Here is a 26,636-nt window from a genome sequence, read left to right as displayed (position 1 = left end):
TAATGTCATGATCAAATAAATAGACTCCAGGAGAAAAGATTATAATTAATAAATCCCTAACAATACCGTAAAATTACACTGAAGCTTTGCTTGACAAAAATACTTAGTGGCATTTTTAATAGCATTAATGAGGACACTGGAAAAAAAAAAAAAAAAGTTTTATCAACTGTGCACCAGAACTTGTAAGGCGTAGTTCCTCACTTTCCAACAAAGCAGCGCATGTGTGATCTGAAGTGTTTCCCAATCAAGACGTCCATCTGTATGGCTTTCACTCACTTGTAAGTTAACTACAAGAGAGAATTGAACTCATTGTATCTAGTAGATTCAGAGTGAAAGCTCTTGATTTTCCACCTACAGAATCTGAAGTATTGATCCAACAGGAGTGTTGGATCACATCAAACGACAGATTAAATGCATATTTTTTTACTCGAACAAGCTGATCTTCACATAACAAAGAAGAAAGGTTTACCATTTAATCTTTTTTTTAACTGCCTGATGCATAACATACAACCCCATACACTGCCTACAGCTTGTATGAAAAATATTAAGACTTGATTTCTATAAAAAGTTCAGCCTGCATGACCTTCAGTGGGAACTGCTGGTGTAGATCTGTCTTCTCCCAGGCTCAAAGTCAAGACATCACAATGAGAAAATAACTGAAGAAATTATGTCCTGCTTCACTTGATGATTCTGAAGGGATAACTGAGTTCCAGGCCTTAGAAGAACACTGCTCCTTGGGCAGTGCAGAACCTTTACTGATTAAGCCATAACAGTGCACTGAATTCCAGAAATGATCAGGAGCAGGTGGGTGTCTACCACTGGAGTGTAAGGAATGTAAGATGCTGGGATCACAGCAAGCATTTAGGAGTTGATTCTTAAAATCCTGATTTATTCATATCAACCAAAACACTAGCAAGGTCCTTCCTTTGTGCCACCAACTCACTTCCCAAGCACATCTAGTTTTTGGCTTTGTTTGTTTTTTTTCCCCCACCCTAACAAAGGAAAAGAAAGATTACTATGGAATACTATGAACTATGAACAATTATCACTGGAGAAGTGACCTTCCAAGGACAGCAAGACTGGTTTCTTCACTGAATGCAAAGGAAAAGAGGAAGACTCCTGTTCTGAAAGGAATACAGAAGGTGAGAGAGAGAGATGTCAGATAATCTTCTAAATAGAGCATAGAAATATGAGTCACAAATACATAGATGGGGCTTTGTAACTTCATTCAGCTTAATTTACACTCCCAATTCTCCATTGTGCATCATTGACTGAGTCTAATAAATTTGGAGTCCAACCGTGCTGCAGTCTTAACAGTGCCTACCTAGAGCAAATGAAAAAAGTCTCCAGCACTGCTACCATGCAAAAAATAAGTCCAGCTGGAGTGAGCTCTTCTATACAGAGCATCTGGAAATGGCAGAAATGCTGAATCCCATCAGGAAAATAGATCTTGCTCACAGCAAATGTTGATTTCACAGCAGCGCAGAAAAGAGAACATGCAAAGAAATCCAAAGATTGTAAGAGGGATAGGATAAAACAATATGAAATTTAATGGGAGAAGAGACGCTTATCTTATGGGGAAATGCACTTGGATATTGCCTTTTAAAATATAAATGAGTCTTGGATTTAAGTAGGCTAATCATTAAAGGCAGGCTTCTGATGTTATCAGCAGAAACACTTCTGTGCAGAGCAAACTGTATTGCCTTTGGGGGTTATATTTGTAGGTGCCAACTTTTCCTTAGAGCTCAACCACCACAGTATGAATTCTCACGGTCTTTAAAACTGTGATAGCAAGCTACAAATAGCACAGAGCTTCAAGAAGTCCCCTCTGTGACTCATGGAGCCCCAGGGCAGCTCCAGAAGGGGAAGACATTGCATTCAGAAGGGCTTTTGTGCCCCTACTCCCCCACAGCAGCTCCAGCCCTGCAGAGGGATGTGCCACACCACTGCCCACATGACCTCCCATAGAGAAGTTTGAGGGGGGACTTGAGAAGGGTGTACCAAACCTGAGCACAGAAAAATTGCATCAGTTGCACCTGTAAGAGTCAGCTCTGCTCTTACAATACCGCTGTTGGCACCCTGGGCTCCTGCTGTCACACAACAGGACAGCAGTGCTCACAGCAGCTTGTAGAGCCACACTGTGCACAGTGGGTATCCAGTGCCCATCACTGTGTGCCTTGGCCACACTGTTCTTCACAGCCCATCGAGCTGCAACACCTGCTCCCCACAGCCCGTGTTGCCTCCCTGGATCAGAAGTAATGAGGCAGCTGAGCAGCTTGACCAGTGACAGCTTTCCTCCACCTGCAGACAAACCATACACCCATCTCAGGTGAAGGAGAGAGGCACTCTCCTGCCATCCGCCTTCCATCAAGGGCCATATACTCAGTGGCAGTGCTGCAGACCCTCTCTCTATCTGAGGGACAGAAGACCATTAAAGTAACAGTTCTGAGGCCCTGGAAAGACACAGCCAAGTCTCTGGATGCAAACACCCCCTATAGCCACGTTTCTCTTATTTGGATGTTTGACTCCTCAAAAAATCAGACTGCAACACCTCTAATACAGCCTGCTGCTGTCAAGAAGTGCATTGCACAAGATTTACAGGCAACTCAGTGTTATCATGCTGGCAGGAGCCCTACCTCAGCCTGAGCTTCGTTACATCCGTTCTCTGCCTGCACAAACCACAAGCATGTTTATCCACTTATATCCAAATATATTGTGTGGGACCAGGAAATGCAGTCAGTACCTCCAGGTAGAATTGCCTTACATTGCAGAAGGTAATTCCACATTTTCTAGAACAGATTGTGAAGACCAGAGGTGTACAACAGAAAAGTATTGAGAAAGAATTCCAGCAAACACCTGTGGGATACCAAGCTGCGTATTTGGGATTGTCTGATTCTGAACAAAGCAAGATGTATACAGACACACAGCGTTGAGTGCATTTACTGACATAAATGAGAACTGAATCAGATGTTAATTGGAGGAAACAAACCGATAGCTTTAACACAGCATGAAGCACCAGTTGCCAAATTTCATATCCACGAGCTGATCTACTGCACACAGGTGGAGTCACTGCACGCCGTTATGGACACTGTATAATAAAGGCAACAATTTGCATTCCCACCATATGATTAATGGAAAACAATTCTCACAGAAACCATACACTTCTATGCATTAACTACCTAGTTCTACATCTGCTTCTATCAACACTAAGAGCAAAAACCCCGTTAAATCCATCTTCCATATCTCATTTGGCAAGCAGAAAATATTCTATTTACACTTTGCTGGAGAACGAGATTCAGACCAACATTCTTCCCAGGCTGTTTTGAACTGAATAGCCACATATTTAGAGCATATGAAAATAGTAGTCTTTCGAAATGAGAAAATATGCAGTTTCCTCACTAGGCTATAAAAAACAGTGGAAAGGCCAAGATCAGAACAAAGATTTTCTGCTTACCATCACAAACTCAAAGATTCCGCAAAATGCTGTCTCCTAAGGAAGATGCTCAGAACACTTAGGTTGATGTTGGTTGTTAACTTGTGCAGAATTGCTTTGGTGCAGATTTTCCTCCTCACAGTATGTGGTATAGAAATTCCTTGAGATGATTTCTAATGGGTACATTATTAAGAACTGTCACAATAAAGATATTTTTATATTTAGTAGATATAGATTCTAGCTATCCTTGATTCACTCTGTGACTTCTTCCTTGGAATAAACTTATTTTTAATTAACATATTTGCAAATGTCAGCATTGCTAAAGTAAGCATGTTTCTGCCTGTGTCTGCTTCACATCTTTATGCTGTATGCAAGACTAACCCAGCATCCTTAATATGTAGCATGAACTTACAGGCTCAAGTGTGCTTTCCTCTGTTTTTAAGCAACACATGGCCAGTGTCACCCACTGTGATTCAGTGCCAGGTAACAGTCCTCGCTGGGTACAGGACATCCCTCATTTATGGAACAAAGCCAGAAAATTCACTAAGAACTGCACACTATACAGGTTTTTAAATTATTATTTTTAATTTAGGAAAAAAACCTGAGACCCTTTGCTTTTTAAATATCTCGTTTTCGTGCCAAATGCCAGCATCTACTCTCTGCCTCTGGGGCAGAGTCAATACTGTCAATCAGATGATCAATGAACTATCACAGGCACTTGGCTAACTCTGCAAATCACAACCTGTCCACTCTAATCCTCAGGCCAATTCAACAGCTCTACAACTGTCTGCATCTTGCAGCCGAAAATGGCCAATGTGGAATTCTTCTCATTACTGCCTGTTCTTATTAAATCACACAGAAATGACATGCTTCTAAAAAATGAAGGTTTTTTCCCCCCCCCCCCAAAGTTGTATTTCCCATGAACGCTTTCATACATCCTTTGTCTAACAGTTTTCATAAAAATGAAAAATATTCATTAAAGCACTGCAGACAACAGTGTGCATTACCCAGGGGGAATCACGCTGCAAAGGTATTCATTTAGTTTACTCCAAGTGAGATCCTCAGATTCTGCTGGAAAAACCCAAAAACCCACCCTGCCCCTCTCTTTTGTCTCAACTAAAAGGAACACCATCAGTTGAAGTACTTAACAGCAGCACTGAAACTTTCAGGGACAGGTACAGACAACACAAAATAATCCATCTTAACATCAAGCAATATTTACTGTCTTCTTACTACCTGTGCCCTTCTGCCAACATGTCACAGAAAATACAGCTCCAGTCAATTACAAACACTGTCACGTAAAATGGTTTATCACATTTGTTTTCAGGTTTGTACCTTCTGCCAAGTCATCTAACCGAATAAAGGCCTGAATTATAGAACTGCATTCTAGACTGAAAGGAAGATTTCAACTTCTATGATTGCACATTGTGTGTAGAAATTTATTTCAATCCATTCAGATGCTTGCTTAAGAAAGTTTCAGGAAGGGAATAGAAAAGATCAGAAATATCTGATTGTAAACTATATTGCCCTTGATTTCCAGTGTTTCAAAATGGAATTGACAGCAGCACTACAGATAGGTGTAGTCACTGCTTAATCCACTGAGTTCAGTTCAAGTTTATTATGCTAAATCCACTCCATGAGGATTTTATCTTTTAACTGCACCTTCTTGCGCTCAGTGAGACTTCTATTCATCAAGTATGAGGAGCACATGACTGGCTGGAATTTACCTTTTTCATCATCTTGTACCAAAGTAACCCCACAATGGAGCTGAACGGCTCCGAATCGTTCTTGTTTTAGAGCTTCTCATTATCTATGGAAGATCACAAGCTGAAGGAAAAGGTATGCTGAGCACGCTATTGATTACAGCTATATTTGCTGATTCAATAAGTTGAAATTTCATGTACCAAATATTAAATTACCGAAATTACGTATTGGTTCATCTGCATCCATTTTTTTACTCACTTTTATTTAGCTGAACATTTTAATCTTACTTACACAGTGACTAACTAAAAGTAAATGACGCATTCCTAATATTATAAATATGAAAAATAGGGGGTGCTCAGGGACTGCAGTTGAATACATTAAAATCACTCCGTTTGCTAATTAACATATTTCATCCCTTTTACATACAACCTTTTCCGTTCAGTTGGTGGACTGCAAATTCACTGCCTTTTAAAAACACTCCCTTGATTTTCTATTGTGACAGCGGAAATTGCCCAAAAATCTGGAACAGTTTCCCTAAAGGATGCCTGCTTGCTGCTACTTCCCAGGTGCCACAAAGTCCGAATCAGAGGTGAACATCACGTCAAATTCCACTCATCTGTCAATGTAGTGGATTATTTCTTGAGAGACTGAAATTGGCTGCCTGGGATCGGAACACCATCAATCTTGTTCACGTAGGGTGCGGAGATGCTGCCTGAGAAAGGCTCGCAAGAGGGAAAGCTGGGCTGTTTCTAAGTAGGTGATGAGGCAGCTGTAAAACCTTCACTCCATCTGTATCTCATCTCTGAGTGAAAGATTTTGTCATATTTCGCATTTCCCCAACACTTGGTATGCGCTCAGTATCTCACTGTTCTTGCCTCATAAAGGAGGCGATTTTTCAAGCTTAGGCAAATGTTGCAGAGTTCTGAATCTGTCCAGCTCATTCTTTCTCATAATGTCACTTTGTTTCAACCAATTTTGCAAAACAAGATTACATTTTCCTTCTACCTATCTGCTTAGCTGCACCCTTTTTTCTCATTGCCTTCACTGGAGGACAGATTCAAATAACCAGGAGTAATACTCACAATTGAGTCATAACAAATATTTCCATCATTTCTCTGTAAGTGCCACTCAGACTTCAAAGACTCAGACTTCCAGTGGCAGCTGGTAAAGATGGTGGTATTAGATTAACTAGTAGCTAGTCAGAACTGATCTATCGAAGACTTACATCTGTTCTTCTGTACTATGCATATTTTATTACAAGCAAACTGGACTATGCCAAGAAAGAAGATCTACGACTTTTACACAAGGGAAATAGCCAGGAAAACTTTGGGTTGCTAAAAATCTGCAGTTCAAGACATGCTCTCTTTGAAGGTAGGTCATTAGATTAAGAAAGATTTTTTTAAAAAAAATCTAAGTTTTCTTTATTAAATATTAAATGATGAATCATTGCAAGTTAACATTTGCCATCTTCAATTTCTTAAGCTCTTAAAACCTCTCCCTTCTTTCTGTGGATCTGGATTAGTAATACACTACTCTGAGCCCATCTAAATTCAACAAGATGATAACGCTGCTCTAGAATATGCCAACTCCTCAGTTTTTAAACATGGCTCATTCTCTTCAAAACACAACTAACAGTTGAAAAATTAACAATCAATTTCTACCAATAAAAAAAAAAAGTGCAATAAAACTAATGTGCAGCCTCTGCGGATCACAGTGGTAAGTGTGTCTGAGCTCTTCATCGCAGACCTGTGGGATTACCTCCAACCTTACACGTGTTTAACTCCATGGGAAGACAAGCCCAAACTCTCTTCTGAGCCACATAGCCACATCCCCATCGATTTTGAGAGAGAAATTTTCTTAGAAAAGCTCTATTCTCAGTTACACTGAGGCAAACTCCCAACCCCTGATGAGCAATAAAGACTGAGGAGATGGGGTACCAGCATTCCAAATAGCAAAACCTTGTCCTGTTTGGGTTCAATACTGCAAACAAAGTTACCCCAAACTGCTGTCACAATGTCTTTTTGAGTTGTACGCTCACTTCAGAGCTGCATGAGAATGGAAGGAGATAGAAATAAGAATAGAGACTACACTGTTATCCAAAAGGAGATTCCCATGTTGGGAAGTTGTTAGAAAACAGCATTTAAAATAAATATTCTAACATCAGATTGGCAAAGTGCAACACACGTTTGACCAAAAAAAAAAATTCATGCTCTGTAACATAAAGGCAGTCAACCTAGAAAAGTTAAATGACAAAATGGGTTTTTATGATTATTCAGTCATTCATTAAGATAGACACGAGCATGGCAGATAGCCTGCAATCTTGGATCAGCTGCGGAATGCTGTCAGTCCTACCTGGTCTGTGCAGGTGATGCTGCTGGAAAGTGTGATGGAGGGATCCCTGACAGAGCAGCATTGCACAGGCACTTATCCACAAATACAGGACCCAGGACATTGCAGAGACCACTGCCATTCTCTAAACAAAATATTAGACAGACATTATTATCCATTGCCTTGCAGCACATAGAATAGTCAGCTTCCATTACAACAGCATTGTTACTTTTCTACTTCTTTCGTTCAAAATCTTTTGTTGCCTGCCTATTTCCCCCCCTGCAGGATGCAATTGTCATACAACAAAGGTCATGTCCAAAAAAGGACAGTTGCTGTAACACTATGCAGGAGCCAGGAGAACTTTAATAATTCAGTGACAAAAATGAAACTGTAATGATCTGAGGATCAGGGGAAAAAAACACAACGATAAGGCTGGGAAATTTTACCCACACTGATCCAACACCTAATTTACAGTTGTGGGGAAAAATCAGCTAAAAACACTGATATCCAGACAACATCAAAACTAATATTAATGCCTAATAGATAGGCATGCGATATTATCTGGCATCAAGGCATTTCAACAAGGTTCCACCCTGAAGACTGGGAGGTTCATTCTTACCTAGAAAGTAACAGATTATTGTTTTTGACTTTTGCAAGCATTAATTTTTAATTATGATGCTGTCTGCTAAAGAAAGTAACAGTTTCTCAGAATTATCCTCTAACGCTCAAGTACAACCAGCTTTCTTTTGTTTGACCTGCGTGTGCACAGGGACCAGCCTGGCTGTATCCTGCATTTCATACATTCTCTGTAAAAGCTTTGCTCTTTTTCACAAGGCAGGTTGTATCAAAATTCTACAGAAACTCTTACAGGAAAGGCAAAGAGCACTTTGTTTCTGTCTCCCAGCACTGATATTACTTGGGCATCCAGAACAGGCAATCAAGCATTTCCATCCTGGTATTCACTATTGTACTAGCTGCCTGAATTTTCGTCTGACTTTTCAACTTCAGCTCTTTCCCAATGCCTGCAAGGATCTGGAGGCTTGCAAGGCTCAGCTACGCTACACATCGTCCAGTTCCCTTAACAACACCTTCTGCTGCATTTCATATTGCTAAATTAATCAAACTTGAGGCACTCTCCTTATTCAGCCAATGACATGATGCCATTTTCTGTCTAATAATCCAATCAGCTGAACATCGTTTTCACAGGGGAAGAAAGGCTTAGAGATTAAATCTCTCGCATGGAAAAATTGTGCCTTTATAAATAAAGGTGAAAGTAAGAATTCTGTGCGTTCTATCGGGGTTCTGCAGCAGGAAAATCAGCAGCATGAAAAGAGAAACTCAGCATCTATGAAATACACGCAAGAAAAATTATTTTCCCCCACATTTTAAAGGAGTAGACATAGCCTCTGGATAGCTTTAAGACTAACTGTCAGGAGAGAGCCACATAAACTGGCAAATCTAATTAATAGCAAACAGCAAAACATTGTTTGGATCAGCATGAGACTCTTCCTTCCCCTGTTCAGAGTATCTGGAGCACTACTCAGCATATAATTGGTTCCATTGCTGACAATTTACTTCCAGCATACAGTGAACTCTGCTCTTCTCCTCAGACCCACTTCCCTTGCAAAACATTCTGTCCCCCGAGCTCAGGGAGCTCCCAGCAGGCTCCCCATGCCTGCAGGAATTAATGCCTTTATGTCACATTTGGTGCTCCCATGCTTTTTACATGAGGGAGAGGTCACAGGGATGCACACAGGAACATTTCAGGCATTCGGGTTATTTAAACCGAACTTTTGAAATCCTGGACAGAAAACAAAGCAAAGCCAAACTTCCACAGTCTGCTAAATGCTCACGTCAGCCTTCAGAAATCATGTTCCAAACCACATGGACAGCAGACTTCCTTAACCCACTCTCTTTTTTAGTGCTTTCCACCTCTACATTTTTCAAACCTTTACCAAACTCTTCTACTATAAACTACCTTTGCTGAAGCCCCAGCATTTCCTATAAACCTTTTTTCTTACTCTCATTCGTCAGCACTTATCATACACACAGCTCTATGCACAGATCATCTCCTCATTATTAACACAGCAGCAAGTATTCCTCCTGTTATTATCTGATGAGTTCCAGATCTGCTTTCTGAATCCTAAATCCTAAAGAAGCTCCTTACCTGAGTAATCCAGCCAAGAGCAGAGCACTCTATTAGTGTTCATTGGAAAGGTCTAACACTTTTTAAAATCCATCTGCACCACAATAAGGGATTTCTAATAGCTTCCCAATAATCTTCTTTATCAGGATTACGAGGGAAAAAAAAAAAAATCTCTTGTTACAAATCCTGTTCCCAGAGTAAAGACGACATCTGAGCTTTCAGGCACTGCCGTCAGAAAAGTGGCCGAGCTTTGAGGGGTGGAAACCTTCTCATTTTCACCTTTAAATCATCTCCTAGCATCACCTTCTGCTTGATGAGACCTTTGAAGCGATCTTGAGACAATCTGCAGCTTCCAGGCTACTTAAAGACGAGGAGCAGTTTGCATTTAGAGACGGAGCAGCTTCACTCCAGCGCAGGCAGTGCAGAGCCGGGCAGCTGTACGTACACTGCTACAGGATGCTGGAAGTACCGGAGCCTATTTCAGTGCATCCCTGCTCAGGAAAGTATCACATGCCTTAAAGTGACACAGCTCCAGATCGCCCAGCACAACGCCGGGGCTGCGCTGTCCCCAGGCGTCCCCCCACACTTGTTGGTGACAGCGTCACAGCCCTGAGGCAGCCACTCCTCTGACACACGCGTGTGAGCTCTGCACGCTCGCAGGGCTTTGCTACACCTCGCTGTAAGTAGGGGGTGGGGAGGGGGGGGAAGTTTTCTTTCCAGCACTGCCCCTGTACCTCGCAGACAATAGGAAGGAGCCTTGCTTTGATGGAGCTGTTTTTTTGTGACAATTATTTGTTGCACTTATTTATTGTCCACATCTGAAGCAGCCATTTACAGGAACGGCGGTTTCCTCTCCTTCTTGTACCATGTGTAATTATTTCTTAAAGAGGCACTCTACATCCTCAATGCCGTTCACTCAGCTTTATACCTCTCAAGCCTGTCTACAAAAGGAGGAAAGCAAGGAGACAGAACAAACTTCCATTTTAAGAGCTCTGTGTGCACACTGTAATACAATATTGTTTTTTTTTTTTTCCCTCCAACTTAACCTATTGTAGAAAAGCTTTCTACCTTCACTGCTTACCCGCTCCTGACACCAACAATAGCAAGTAACAGCAATAAGTGCCTTTCTTCTCAAGCACCTCACTCTGTGCACCAAGGACAAGTGTCTCCGTGGAGACGCTTGCTGAGAGGTGTGACAAGTTTACCTGGTGGTGCACACGTTCCCCTGGAGCCCCTGTCTCATTAGGGAATAAGCATTGAGAGTTTGGCCTCACCAGCACTCCTTTACACAGGTCTCCAGCACAGTGCTCAGAGCAGCTCTTCATTACAGCTTTGCCACAATAAAGCAACGGTGGCGTGGGATGAAGTGACACAGGAGGGAAACACTCCAGGCTGCCAGTGCCACAAAACTCCTGGTAAGTCACTTTGGGCAAGCCCTATAGTGGCCAGAGATGCTTTCAAGAGATCAGGGATTCTTTCTGGTACTTTGTGTGGAAATATGACTCTGGTTTGGTTGGGCACACTGTATTCTCCTCAATAAACATTTTCTCATCTTCCCCAAGAATTTCCTTCAATTCTGGAAGAAGGCCAAGATCTGGAGCAGTTGCTGTTACATTCTGGTTTCAGAATGGTCTAGATATTTCCAAAAGCTGCTGCTAAGAGAAGCAACCAAGGCACATTGATTGCTGACGTCTGGAGAACCAACCTGGGCCAGTCCACAGCAGGAGGTGATGGGCAGAGAGCTGGTGGTTGCAGCAGTCCTGGTTTGCTGCTAAAGCCACAGGGAGGCTCAATACCTTCCCTCTTTCTACAGGAAGATGGAAGATTTCTGCAGTACCTGAGGGGCAGGTGATGGGAGTTTATTTTAAAATAGCACCTGTTTAACAAGATGCATTCCCTCTTGGAAAGGTGATGAAGGGTATAGAGTGGGGAGGTATGAGGCAAGAGGCAGGAGTGGGGCCTCAAGAAGATCTTCTAGGAAAGCAAAAAGCCCCCTGGACAGCAGAAGGAAACAGACAAATTGTGACCACATACCTTGGCAGAGGAGGCAGAGACAGATTTATGCAAGATACAGATTTACATAAGGTACAGCAGAACTGTCACTCTGCCAGGCACTGCTAACTCCCAGCACCACGAGGCTAATGCCACCATAACCCCTGACAGATGCTGCTATTGCTCAGGACAAGCTCTGCAGAAACATGGGACATGTTGCTTTCGTGGGGTAGGAGGGAGATCAGAGGAACAGAAGAGAATATTAAACAGGCTGCACAGTCTCTTCCCTGCCCTGGCTTCCAGCATTAGCTGGGAACAGAGGCAGCCTTGGCAAATCTTGCAGTAGCATCCTCACACCTGTTTTGGTGTCCTTGCTGCCAGTTTTAACTTTCAGTGGACCAGTAAGACATGAAAAAGCTTCTCTTATTCTGTCTTCAGCTGGGCACAGTCTTCTTCACCTGACACCTTGGGCCTTTACTTTTGCCTCCTTGCATCAAGCATCACTGACTTTGACAGGAAGGGGATGCTTCTTTACAAGCACCCACGGGATAGCGTATTGAATTTGGAGATGCTAACACTGACAAGGCCAGAAACAGAAAACATGAAGGAAAATAAGATAGGAGTCAACAGTCTGCACATTTCAAAATCCTTTGTCATAACAGAGGAAGGCTGAAAGAAACTCCTTTCTAGAAGGAAGAGGCGACAAAAGGCTGCATCCATCCAGTACAATGGCAGCTCCATCCAGCACTGCAATAGGATGGACCCAGGATCTGCAGTGAGGAGACCAGCGCCTGGGTTGCACGGGATCTGCCTGGAAGGGGAAACGGCAAAAAGCAAAGACAGGCCAGGGAGAGTTGCAGGTTGCTCACCCAGAGGCATCAATCTATAAACAAGATATTGTTTGTCCCAAAGTGTATTGTAATTGGGACTACAGGGAAGGAGGGTGTTCTAAACGCAGTTTTGCCCCATCTCCTTCCAGACATTTGGAGAAGCTTACCATCTGCTCAGCTCAGAATGAAGAAAGGCCAGGGATAGTGAAGGTGGCAGTGCAGTTTTTAACTTACGCTATTTACAGTGAATGCTCTTCTCATGTTGGCCTGGTCTTCCCCCCCCCCCACTTGGCCCATCTACCTCCACTATGACACCTGACAGCAAACAGAAGAAAAGAACAGAGACCAAACAAAGAGCAATGGAAAACTGCCTATCCACTGCTCCGTTTGAAAAACTCCATGGGGTTGCCGGCAGGGCTGCCAAAAGCAGACTGTTGCACTCAGGCGATATTTCCAAGGTGAAAGTAGGTTGCAAAGGGTCAGCAGGCATCAAACTGCCTTTGAGACAGGCTGCCTTACACAAACAATGATTGTATTCACAAGAAGAATAGCCTTTTCCTCCTGGTTCCACCATTCATCTAAAGATGCCAAGCAGATGACAAAAATAGGCAAATAAAAATAAATGCTCTTCGCTCCCTGAGCCTCTATTTATCACAAGTTTCCATGCAGACAGAGAAGGAGAGCATATGCAACTTGGGCAGACTCACGCAGACAGCAGATTGGAACTTGCACCCAAATAGGGGCCTCTGGCCTCTACTTTCTCATGCTGCCTTCTCTGCTCCTCTCCTCCCCCACATACGCCTTTGCCCCATGTAGAGATTTAACACAACAAATCCCAGGAGTGTATTTTACAGGGTTTGAAGAAGGCTCAGCACCTTTGAAATGCAAAGCTCATTAGTTCTAGTGCTCCTGGGACAATGAAGCTTTGGTTTTTACAGATTGTGTTCTCCATCTCACCAACTGCTTCCACCCACCCTACAAAAGCTCTTACCCATACACCAAACTAAGTGTCATCTGCTGCCCGGGTGACAAGCAGTGCACATTACAGCTCATGATTACCTACATGTTCCTACTCCAGGTGAGCCAAGGCAGTCTAACAGTACATTTCATCTTATCTTCACTACAAGGAAAACTGCAGACTATTTTCTCATGTCCACAACATTTATGGAAGTTATCTTTAAAGTCCAACAGAGCAGAAGTTTTTCTATCCCACCTCATCACCACAGCAGCTTCCAAGGAAAGTCTGCCCACATGAAGAAACAACAATTGAGCACATGATGATCAGTATGCATATATGTAGTAGTCTAAACAGCAGCCATGAGCTCTGAGTAAAAGCAGCTAAGAAGCAATCCTCATCTTGGGCATTTCTGGCTCTTGGCCTCTTCCCACAGGAGAACAGGGAACACAAACACTAAAGCAGGATTCTCACAGAGAGAGGATGAGACCTAGGGACTTCCTAAAACTCATCTGTGGGCACAGCTTTGCCAAGAAAAAAAATGTTAATAAGTTCTGTTTAACGCATACGAGTGCCTGCAGCAATGTTTGATGTTACATGCACGCTCTTTGCGGTCAGTTAGATGCTCACAGTGGTGCTTCACTTCCTTTCCAGTACTTTCTATATGCCTTCAAAAAAAACCTCACCTCCCCACTTTGTCCAGGCACATTCCTTTTTAAGTCCCCACCATCTTCATTTCTCTTTTGTGAGGGGCCTGCTCTAATCTCAGTGTCTGAACTGAATGCATTTCCTTCTCATGTCTTCTGCAATAGTATTAAATTATTTAGTTTGTATTGACAGGTTTTCTTCTCTTTTAGCTTTTCCAGTGAGAAGAAGATGCAATGATTTTGCTCATGTGTATCCATGCTGAGCATGAAAATCTCAGCTAGGAAGCTACACTATTTTTCATGAACGAAGAACATCAAAGAAAGGTTTGGTGATTTGTCTGGCTGTGACCACAGCCTCTACTGGCCAAACAATGAGACTGCTCACACCCAAAGCCTGCAGAAGCAGAACTGAACAACAGCACATGCAGGGAAACTATTACTTGCATGAGATCAGGAACTGGTTGACATGGTTATCATATCACATCACATACAGCATGTCAGGAAGTCTGCTCTGTTCCCAATCAACCTATGTAGGCATAGGGGTCTGCTCAATGATACAGTAAGATCAGGGCACAGTGCTCAATGGAGAAGCTCTACTAGGTATAGGAATACCTGGTGGCTCCTTCCCATCATCTTGTCTGTACCACATCCTTGCATCATCCCTCCTTGTTCCACAGCCATAGCAGCCTTGCTTAGTAGAAACTGTTTTTCAGCCTCTCCAAAACACAAAGAAGAGATTCAACCAAGAAGATGACACAGCTGGAGCCATTAGAAAGCAAATACAGGAGCACTGTAAGTCACTTTCAATGAAGAGCAACAAAGAATTAAAAATCCAGTTCAAATATTGATGGAAGGGGGAGAAGAACTGAGAGCAGAGTACAAAAGGAACACTCTCACAGTTGTTTTTCTCAGCCTACCTTTAAGGTGCCACTCTTCCTTGTTAAGACGAGGCCTAGTTTTCACAGTTCCTATGCTTGGAAGGCAAAGATTTTGCTTCTTACATATTGTGCCCGCCTAAGATAAAAAAAGAAAGAAAATAAGTGAATCTATCTTAGTCAAGGAAATTTATATCAAGAAGTCTGCATCCCAGTTGTTTTTAAAGTATATAGAACAATGCACCAAAGTCAAAACCCTTATGGTAATGCAACGGAAAGCACAGCAATGACAGCAGAGCAGTAAGGCTCCAAGCTGCAGCAATGATTTACTCAAACGCAACAGCTGTAGGTACAGAAACAACGGAAAGAAGCTGCTTACCTTTAGAAGGCCTCAGGTATGCAGGGACCTACAGCAAGCAATTCCCTCACCTCCACTGCCAATCCTTAAATGAGGTCTGGGAAGTGGTGGGTCCTGGCTCCACCCCTTCCATCACTCAGGTACATTGCATGCACCTGAGCTCCCCTGGGTTGGCCCTGCCTTCCTACCAGGTGCTCAATCACTGGTTCGGGCCATGACTTCACAGTTCTGCTATGCTTATCTATAACTTGCCTTTAGCCAATGAGATCAGTATTTAAGAGGAATTAACTATGTAGTACATTATCAATAAGCAGGAAAATATCAGCAGCACATATTATAAACACAACCACAGAAACACAATCAGACTCATCACGATATGGCAGGTGAACATAATTGCCTTATAATGAGATAAATTATTTTGTTTCTGTTCAGAAAATTTCAAGAAAGGTAAAAAAAAAACAACCAAACAACCCACTAACAAAATCTAAGTTAAAGCAGCCCTAGAGAGATGCTGATCATGGTGATCCTGTCAAGTAACAGTATTTTTATTTTTTACCAGCTATCTAGCAGCTGGAGAGATCACATTGATCTGAAACATTCAGAATCTCTTCCTCTCATCAATTTTCAATGTCTTCATGGCATAAACTCAAGATCCTTTAGCCCATGCATTCTTACGTTATCCAGTTGAATCCATTAAATGAAGTACTAATGAAATAACCAATTTCTAGGAAGGAACTCTTTCTAGAATTAGCCTGCAGGTTCCCTTCCATATCAACTAGAACATTCCATGAAGATCCAGATACAGCAGCCAAATCAGGGGCCAGGGTACATGAAGTAAAAATTAGTGCATCTGTAGTCAGAGAAGACACTTGGTATTGGGTTAGTCAGCTTCAAGGAATCAAAGAGCAGTCTCCAAGCACAAGTTTAGGGCTTACTTTTACTGCTTAAAAGTCAAGTTTTACATGAAGGTGTAAGTAACTTCTAAATTCACAACATAAATAAAAGCAATTCAACCAGAACAAAGCAATTGCTAGTACGCTGGTAGGCAAAGGGCACAGAGAGTTCAGCCATGGTCACGGGGGTGCTTTTGTTCCCTTCAGCTTTGCTACATTGCTAGCTTTAAATAAAGCTTAACAAACAATAGGTCTCCATTGTCCCAGACCCAGCTGCACCAGGACAGAACGCTGAGCCCAGGGAGGGCAGCAGGAGAGGCAGCCAGGTACCATGCTGACCACATGGCCCATCCCTGGTCACCCCCAGTTCCTCCCAGAAGATCACAGGGGTGAGAAAGATCTTCCCCTGCTCATCACAAAAGCTAAAAGCACACATCTTCAGCAGTACCCAGAACTTGTTCCTCCAGCCCCAGAAACCTAGATCACCAACCTTAAAATACAGAGATCTGAGCTCTCAAGCTGGCTTAGGTGTTGTTTCTGACTCCCCCTAACTCAGAAATTTCTTTCTATAAATTTGTCAGTGTGTTTCTTTACCTCAGTCCTGAAGCGAACTCATCAGCTCAGCCCTCACTCCCAGCACCTGCACCCCAGCTGGGGCAGGGGAGCTCTGTAAGCCCAAACGCCTCAGCTGCTAATGGGCCACTGCCTGGCACAAGGTCCAGGTGCTTTAACAGCTCCAAAAAAAAAAAAAAAAACAACAAAAAACAAACCACCACACAAAATTTCTTCAGATAGAATAAAACCCTGTGATAAAATGTAATCAGTGTGATTTGGAAAGTGAGCCAGGGTGGTTGTGCTGTGTGATAGGGAACACTAAAATGAAGCCAGTCTGTCTATGAGCTCAATGTCCTTTTCTGCTCTGAGATGCCTCCAGGTCCCATCCCTTTGTGCCCCAGTGTACACGGAATGCTCATCTTTGCCCAACTCAGAACCCATCCTCAGAAAGAGCTAATTTCACAAACAAAGTACATATGCAAAAGACAAATCCAAAGAGCCAGTTCTGCTCTTCAGCCTATCACTTCTGAGCTCCATAACTGCAGGTGCTACTCTGAAAATAGCACTTAAAAGTCAATTTACTCTGCATTGATCTCAGCTGCAGAAGGAGTACCAGCTCTTGTGCTGAACCAGGCCATTTAACCAAACATCGTTTGCAAACTTGTGTATTTCTTCCACTTCACCACAAAGTAAACCGATGGCGGAAAACAGCAATTTGAGAGGGTTCTTTTCTGCCTGCACCCTTTAAGCCAGCTCTTATAATGGATTCACAATGTGATCTTAAAATATATTTCACTTTACTTCTTAAAACGTGTCCTGGGTTTTGCAGGTGTGGCTTCCAAACCCCTATTTTGGCATGCTTGGAGCACCATGGATTAGAGGTGTTCTATAAGGCAATTCTGATTATAATTAAGTAAACTATTGTGAGATTCAGTAGCCTGGCAGTGAGGGAGGCGAGGGAGAGAAAAAGGTAAAGAAATGGTAAAACTGAGAAATAAAAAAAACAACATTGGAAAGTAACACAGAAGTCTCCCTTTAAGAGGTGGAAACAAGAAGTTGGGGAAAATTCTTCCAATGGAACAAACAAAGAAAGTGAGAATCAACACAACTATGTGATATACAGGAGCCAACGGATCCCTGATGCCATCGCTTGGAAGAACACAATACCTTAAGATTTAACTCCCTGTCACTGCCACCAGCCTTGCCATTATTTAAGAAAAATGCTCCAGGCACTCCCTTCCATAGCTCATCTACTTGTTTGCAGGGCTGGGCAGAGTGCTGCGGCCAGAGCCGTGTGTGCTGAACTGCTGCTGGGAAAGAAGAGCTGCCAGATACGAAATTAGTGCATGAAATGAACATGGAAAAAATCATATACTGTTCTGCTTTTGCTTCAAAACAGGTTGGTTGATTGACAGCCAACCCTATATAATAATTCCTTCCAGGCAGATGGCAAGATCACGATTTGCTCTTCAGTTGCAATTTTCTGCTGCCTCGCACAAACAACCTAGCTACATGATCTGCCAATAGGAAGGGCCTGGGCTGCTTTGTGTGAGTTTTACAATACTCACATCAAAACATATGGATTAATATTGTGACTAGTTATCGTATTCCATCCTGCAAAAATTTGCCTTGAATTTGCCTCCAACATTTCCTAGCTGATCCTATGTAGATAATAGCTTCAGAAATCCACACAAAAGCAACTTGTAAATTGTTCCACCACTCCTGACAGACAATACTCTTTTGAACGTTCGCGTAGGTGTTGAAAATCTTGCCATACATCTCAAGCTCTCTCAGCACATATTGTTTTTAGGCTGCCATCTGCTAATGCGCAGTTCCACCCTAAGAGAGATGCAGTAGTGCTCCAGCCTCCAGTCTGTTCTGTTTTCAGATTTACTCTTTTATTTCTTCCAATTCCCAACACTCAGCCTGTGCCATTCGTAACCCCGACTGTAGTAATGAAGTTCAAGAGACACATTCACATCACTGCTAATTTTCAGTGATAAAGAACATTTATTGAGCGGGTATCCAGGCAGTCGTTTTAATGAACCAAAGAAACGCTTCATGCAATTGTGTCCCTGGAAGCAAATTCATTTGTCTCCATGTCATTTGGTATGCGGTGTGGGGCTGATCAGGAAGCTTTGAAGCACTCGTTTTCAGTGCATGTATATAGTAAAAAGCATGTATGGTGTTGGTGGCAAAGGAAGATGACTATGCCCAAAGAATTAATGTGTGTACAATCATGAACAAAGCAAGCCATGCACGTCACAGTGCAGAATGCTGGCATTGAATTATCATAGCCAAGAAGGAATTATTAACATTATACTCCACTGATTTTGTTCTTCACTGAAATTGTCAATAGAACTCTTCACCTGACAGCTGATTTTGCTTCACTCCCAATCACAATTGTAAAATTTATAAGGTGATATTTAATTCTATTTTTTTTGTTGTTTGGAAACAAATTTATAAGGGACAATTTTGGTTAAGTGTGCTGCGCGGGATCTGTCACTAAAATATAGTGGAAGCTACAAATTTAACTCTAGGAAACTGAGGAGTATGTTATCGCTTGCTAGCTGAAATTTATCTGCTTTGATCCTTTTTTATATTCCTCTTCTCCCACACATCCCTTTTACTACCTCACCTTCTTTTCGGGTTTTCAAAGATTTTGTTGTCATTTGCTTCTGAATAAAACACTACATTTTGTTGGCATTGTAGGCTCTGTACATCAAATTGTTGTTCATGTCACACTGAATTCTGTGCGGCAAGCAGAGAAGTCAGAACAAGTGAGCATACATAATGGCACAGAAATCTTTCTATGTTGCTTGCAAAACATGAACATGAATAAAGAGGGTCAAGGTAAGAAAACAGAGATTGGAAAATGAAAATATAAACGTGTTTAAAGGAAGCTTAGCTACTAGGTCTGCTTTTTTTCCCCCAGTGTTTGCAGTGATTCTCCCTCATTTTCTTCACAGTATAAAAATGGTATGGCAGACTTAGGTTATATGTTTCCTTTGGTTCCAGTAATGAGAGTAAATCAGAAAAATCTTTTCCACTGAAAAAAAATTCATTTTACATCTAAGCAGCAGCGGTAGTTTTTGTTTCTTCTATCTGTGCTCCAGCAAAAGACTGCAGCCCTTTATTTACAAACTTTTGGCTGCTAGAGGCATAAGCTTTCTCTCCAAAGTATGACAGATGAATTCTCACACCATGAAGTATGATACCTTTCATAGAGCCTGAAAGCGACTAATAGACTTTCAGGAAAATGCTGAAAATTAGCTTAATGTTGCATATATAAAGATATTGATGCAACCTGGAATGAAATTTCACCACAAGTAGAAAGCTAGGCCCTACTTACAGTACCAAAACTGCTTTCTGACAGTTTACATTGCTTTAATGGACTGGGGTTCATTTGCTGGCCTTCTCAATCTCAGCTGTTAGAGTCGCCATAGCAAGACTTTAAATATGAGTCATTTCCCAGGCAGTGTAATATCCATTTGGCTCCTCCTTCCACTTCCCACAGGGGGCTGAAAAATGTTAAACTGTTCTCTTCACAATTAAATTCATGAAACACTTAAATTCTATGGCAGCCAGACACTAAGGAACAGGAAAATCATTTCATCTCATAATGTTTTAGAGCCCCTAGGCAAATGTAAACACTGTACGCTGTGATAGTCAAAGGATTTATTGCTCCTGCTGAACAGAGAATCTGCTGATTTGTTTCTAATTCCAGTAGATTTTTGAGGGCAATTTAAAATTATTTATTACAAAATTTTGATGGAGTTATTATTTAGGAAGTTGGAACATACCAAACTCATTTGTGTGGAAATACACTTTAAACAAAAAGGAACAGAATCCAGATCAATCTGTATTGAACTGATCTGTAACAGTGAATCATTATTGTACTCTTTCCTGCCAGAGCATAAAGGTGGTTAGAGCTGTCTCACATCTCACAGTCCTGGAGTCCGAGCAGCATTTTATGGGCCACCACTGGAGGTGCTGCTCTAGAGAACTCAAACTGAGGCAGAGAGTGATCTAACTCACAATTACGTTCTCGCAAGTGTCTTACTCAAGACCAATTTCATTGGTTTTGCTGTGAATATCATCACTAAATTGTGTGACACAAGTGCAGTTCCAACCACTCGTTGATATAAGACTCAGAGTGACAAAGGTTACCATTTTGAGTAAGTACATTGCTGTTAGTATATCAAATTGATGGAAACATCAGTGTAAATATGACTTTATGTCTTGCCACTTACTTTCATTGTAGGCACTTAGCTTCCTGGAGCGCACTCGTGTGCTGCAGCTGTACTTAGCAGCCTGGGGAATTCTTTGGAAAGCTGAAGGAGAGTAAATTCACTTTCATGGCAGAGACTGAGCCACAAGACTCCAACATGGGTTAGCAGTGGATGGATGCTTATGGGAGCTGGATGGATGCTGTCTGTCTGCCTGGTGGATGTTCAGGCTTCATAATGGACTGCCATCTTGTGACATCTTGGCTTTTTGTCCTCACCCGACTAACTCCTGTTGCAGTTTGTCGGTGAGTGTTTTGGGCAGATGACACTTGCTTTATGTCTATGTGTATGAAATCTAACAAAAGAATTCCGACCTGTGTCACAACCTGCAGTCGCTCCACAGCCTGAAGCTAAAGAAAACCATTTGGAGTTGTAATCTGATCATCAATCATATTTGCCAACTTATCACCTCTGATTCCACTGAAAGGTGCCTGCACATTACACAAGTAATTCAGAATCCTCCTAGGTGTCTTTTTACCTTCCATGCTTATTTAGAAGTGCCAACAGTAAACAAGAAACTTCTTTTAAAAATGCAGTTTCTGAATTTCTCTTCAAAGATGCCACCAAAACAACTCCAGATTGTCTGCCTAGCTGGCATTCCACTGAGACTGTTTTAGCTCTGCTCTCGCTAACCTGAAGCAAGAACTTGAACCACAACTCAAATAGACGCTGTAGAGAATCAATTTTCAATTTCCTGCTGCACTTCAGATATATATTTAAATACTCACTACTTTTGGCACCTGGAAAGAAACCAACAATGAAATCAAATGATGAAACTATTCACCTGATAAGAGAAAAATCTGTAAGAAATCAAGCAAAAGGAGACTCAGATACGGGCCTGAAGGCTACATTTTGTCAGCACTGATATAAAAGCAGTGCTTACTGTCTTCTTTACAGAAAAACAAAAACCAAAAAACAAAAACCAAAACAAACCAAAAACCAAAAGAAAAAAGCTGTTCAGCAGAGGTTTTGTCTAAATCAGGATACTTCTGTACAATTCATAGTCAGTCTTAAAGAAGTATCATTCTTTAGGGGGAGAGAAAAAGTGGATAAAGTTCTTAGTAAGATTAAAAGTGTTGATAAAGAAATAATTGGAAACAAGACTCAGACAAAAAGAAAAGTGAACCTCTGTTCTTACTAGAGAGCCACTGGAGGAAATGCTGATGTCCTGAAGACTGCGAGTTTGGTCATTGCTCATGGCCAGATTTTTTTCCTCAGATTCTGCATCTCACTGTACCTTGCTATTAGGATGAGAGCTTCTCAGCAGCCTGCAGGTTTGCCTGCTTGACTATATTCTTCTACCAATGTCCTTGATAATACACAAATAAGTATATAAAAAGCTACTGAAGAAAATCCACACCTAAAACAAGGACATTGGAAAGATTCATGTGAAAAGACTCATATTGGTTCTGACTGATGTGTTATTTGAGCAAAACTGTAGCAAATAGATCAGCATTCCCTGAGAATATTAAAATGTTACCAAGAGAGAAGCAGTGTGTTCTGGCTCAGCTTCTCAACAGACCAACAAATGCCTCTTGCTGCATTCAGAAGGCGAAATATTAATTATGCCCATGGAAAATCACAGTGGTGAGGAGATGTGTATTAAACTGGAATAGACAAGCCAGGAGGATGATAGCAAAAAAAACTGTGGCATCTATAATTGTACTCCAGTCTTGCAAGATGTTGCTGCTTTAAGGGACTCAGAAGGGTAAAACGCCTCCCCTGTACCAACTGTTGTCAGGCTGTTCCTGGGAGTAGCTGAAGGGAACAAATACTTTTCTCTACAACACTCTGAATGTAAGATCTCGTAAAACACTTCTTTGATGTCAGAGTGATTGCAAGCCAAAGAGTGAAAGCCATGCAAACAGTATTAAGCCTGTGTCTCGGGGAGGTTTTATTCCTGCTAACCTGTTCCTGTAGCTTGTCCAGACAGCTGCCGTGCCGGGAGCCTTCTCCAATCTGCAATGAGCCATCAGCGTCTCGCAAAGAGGAAACAAAGAAAAATGACAACAAGGCATCAGATATAAGCTCATCTTGATGCAACTGCTCAGGAGGGAAAGAGCTGTGCAGCAAACAAAATAATGGGCAGGCTGGTGACAACTTCTGGATTCTTTTGTTTTCAGAGTTGCGAGACTACAACTGGAAAAATTAATTGGGTTCCAATTTTACCCCCGCTCTGTGAAAAATGAGTGAGCAGCTATGGCCAAAATGCCACTAATAGTAATTGTGATAACAAATATGACAGGAACTGACTGAAAAAAAAAACAATAATTGTAAATTTGGAGCTTTTTGAGACTCCTACCTAAAGGACATTTGAAGGCTGTTTCTTGCAGAGTGACAGGACAGCCTTGTTAGTGGAGTTAGCCAGGAATTAGACATATATCATTCTGTGTGGTACCCTGTAAGGCACCATAGCATGGGTCTATATTTCAGTGGATCTGAGGGAAAGGATGGGAAAACTGCTGCCTTGCTATAAGGCCTTCCTATCTCTGTGTTCTGCTGTCCCTGAGTTTGCAGGTTCAGCTATTGATAGGGCAAAGGCAAGAAAAGGAGTGGTTCTACATGGTCAAAAGAGGGGTAAAAGGAGGCTCATCAGGCTCCAGCTAGGCTTTGCCTATCCACATTATGTCATTCCTATTGTTTAAAATATGTTCTGCAGTTTTCTGCACAGAAGAGGTTCGGAGAGGTGCTCTCTAATTCCGCTCTCATGTAAACCAATAAAGTAAAGCTCCCACGGCTTGAGAAGAACTAGATCTGTATCAGTGCTCCACAAGTGCCACCCTGCTGTAGCAATGCCTTCACCAGCCTTGAAAACAGTGTCATGCAGGTTATTTGAACATGTCAAGCTTCAGAAGGGGCGACAGCAGTGACTCAGGAGAGGACTCTTTGGCAGCCACCAGATGGGCGGCCGTGTGGGCAGTCTGGGCCAGCCCTTCACCAGGAGAGTGTGCTCTGCAAGCACTTAGATTCACCTTAGCCTGCAAATGGGTGCAGAATATGACTCCAATAGAAAAAAAATAAATAAATTGGGTGTTTCAGTTCTACAGATAGCAGTGGATACGGGGCATTGGTGTAGTTAAGGAAAAATCTAATTCAAAGTCATTTAACAGTATGGATAATTTAACCATCCTGGTATTACTGAGCAGTTATGTATATTTGAAAAAGAGAAAGCAAACACCCAAAGGCGTCCTGTTTACAACGTTGCAATTTCAAGAAGTTGCTATATGGCAGAATGGGGTGCTGATAACAGGGGAGATAATCCAGTGTGATAGGGCTATCAGCACCTGAGGAGCAATAACTGATCTACTCCATATTTACCAAATGTACCCAGCGCTGCCTATTATGTTTACCTAATGATTAAAAGGAACAGTAAATGGAATGACTTTCTTTTAATCAGTATGTCAGCTTGAGCAGAGTAATGAAATTAGTCAGGGGTGAATAAAGGCTTCTGAGCCAAGAGGGACGTTTCATTGTTACTTACTTCTAAAATCGGTAACTTTGCTGTTTCTATGGCACTGCACTGTGTGATGCTGGGGTCTGTGTTAAAATAGAGTATATCCAACATTAAAACAAACGACCTGTTTCTGCATTTTGTTATATCTGCTCTCATAGCTTGCAAGTTCACCAAAGTCTCAGCCAAGGATTCCTTTTCTTTAGGACACATTTATTAATCATCCGTTCATGTCTACCTAGTTACACATGGATGATATCTGACAGTTTATCCCAGTTATCATTAATAACTATTAATGGCCTTGTTGTTACAATCGAGCTGCATCAACTCACAACTTCACTTGGGTTCATCTAATTTTTCACTTAATTATGAAATCCAGGATGCAGCTGTCACAGGCAAGCTTGTTTACCTAAGGGACACAGATTTGTCCATTTGATTGCTTTGAGAAAGGTGGTAGATTACAGCATCAGTGACTTTGATTAAATGTGGAATATATGTGTTTCCTTAATCCTCAAATATAGGTTATTGCCACTCATGAAAGTTACAGCATGTGAGAGCTTTAGCTGCAAACAAATCCAAAATAAAAGAAGTCATATTTTCTCAATGCTGAGAAGGTTTAATAAATTTATTTAGACACTAATGAGTATTACTGGGCTTATGTAGGGTCATGGAAAATTAGAGCAGCTTTTTATGCCTTTTAATACAGATTTCTTCATTGCTACATGCTAAGCTCTTTACTGTTAGCATAGCTTTGACTTTTAGCAAGTGGGCAATGTTTGAAGCTCGGTGACATGGCTCTCTTTCTGTATTGTTGGTTTCTTTGGAAACCACATATTTTGTGCAGCTTTAATGGAAGGATTTCATTTTTAACTTTAACTCATTGTCCTTTTCCAGAAATCTGCTTTGTGTCTATTCTGAAGAAAACTGTAACGCAATGTAGAGTGCTTATTTACCTCATTTTCTAATCAGAAGTTGGTGGAACAATGTATGTCAATGCTGCAGCAAGAACATCTACGATAAGAAAAATATGAGTCTCCTAAAGATACAGTGCTGAGCTCAGTCTGGATTATGTACCACTGGAGTCAGCGGTTTTCAGAGTGTAAACAGGAGTACAATTTGAAAGCGTGCATATAGGGCTAGCATACATAATGCATGTCCTTCATTCATAAACTATCCTATGTTTCAGTGGAGCTGACACATTTCACCCAGTGCAGCTTCCTGACATTAGAGGGCTCCATAATCCACGGAGTATGGCAAGAGGGCGTTCGCTTTTGAGATCAATGGAGATGACACTGGGAAAGGATTATAGACTCCTCTTGGAGTTGTGGTTTGATGATGGTATTGTAAATGCAGCTTCTGAAATTTTACCATTTAGTCACAGCTGCAAAATGTAACGAGTTGACCTTGTATAAAATCATTCTACCGACTCATACTTGCTTTAGAAAGGCTGAGCGGGGCTTGATTTTGCCATGAGTAGTAGACCATGAGTCCCTCTCTCTAATAATACTCTGCATTGGTGGTCATTCTGGCATTATTTGTCTTCTAAGGGCCCAGAAAAACCTGGCACAAGCTCTCTGTTAGGGGATTCTGTCAATGAGACACCAATGTGGTGAGTGTCCATGCCTAAAGCAGATCAAATCTGCATCTAAATGCAGCTGAAACACTCCTAGAGAAACAGCTGGGTGCCATGCTTGTTGTCCATCACTATCAAAGCTCTGAAGGAGCTGTCACACAGCAGCATGGTAGCAGGCAGTGCAGCAGGATCAGGCAGTCAGAAAGCCTAGAAATGTTGCATCTTCAGAAGGAAAACGCAGAAAAATTTCTGAGGCAATAAAGAATAGAAACAAACCCAACAAACTCTTCTAAAATAATTTAAATGGCCAAATTTCAGAAGGAATTTTTACATACAATGTAAAATGTCTTTAGAAAGCATGACTTGTCTTTGCTGCTCTTCAAAGAGTCTAATCCCTAAAGATATCTTCCTAAGGAGTAAATATGCTCATGAGTAGAACAAACCCCATTCCATATGAGATAAAGGAGTTTTTCTTATGTGTGCTTGCACAACTCCAAATCCATGAAGGTGAGATAGCTCTCTGTTAAGGCAATCACTAATGGAAGAGTTTCATTTGCACCATACTCCCGCAGGTAAACTGTACCCCATCAAATTCTTCTTGCACCAC

General features: G+C 41.7%; 1 protein-coding gene across 4 annotated transcripts in view; it reads right to left on the bottom strand.

The window, feature by feature from the left end:
- The window catches only part of TAFA1 (TAFA chemokine like family member 1), a 294,496-nt gene that overhangs the window by 189,225 nt on the left and 78,635 nt on the right, over positions 1-26,636 (bottom strand). For 2 of the 4 annotated variants that reach the window (XM_031555616.2, XM_085235536.1), the window contains exons 3-4: positions 14,953-15,049; positions 7,490-7,610 (exon numbers count right to left, since the gene is read on the bottom strand). In XM_031555616.2, coding sequence (XP_031411476.1) covers positions 7,490-7,607 — 118 coding nt within the window. In that variant the 5' untranslated portion in view covers positions 7,608-7,610; positions 14,953-15,049. Of the gene's footprint in view, positions 1-7,489; positions 7,611-9,632; positions 10,157-14,952; positions 15,050-26,636 lie in introns of those variants that run through there. The other 2 variants (XM_010718703.4, XM_010718704.4) reach the window with 2 other exon arrangements.

This window comes from Meleagris gallopavo, chromosome 14 (genome assembly GCF_905368555.1).
Source record: "Meleagris gallopavo chromosome 14, MGAL_WU_HG_1.1, whole genome shotgun sequence".
In the NCBI taxonomy this organism is placed as follows: domain Eukaryota; kingdom Metazoa; phylum Chordata; class Aves; order Galliformes; family Phasianidae; genus Meleagris; species Meleagris gallopavo.
The sequence above is the reverse complement of the archived record's forward strand: the minus strand, read 5'-3'. Positions and strand labels throughout refer to the sequence as shown.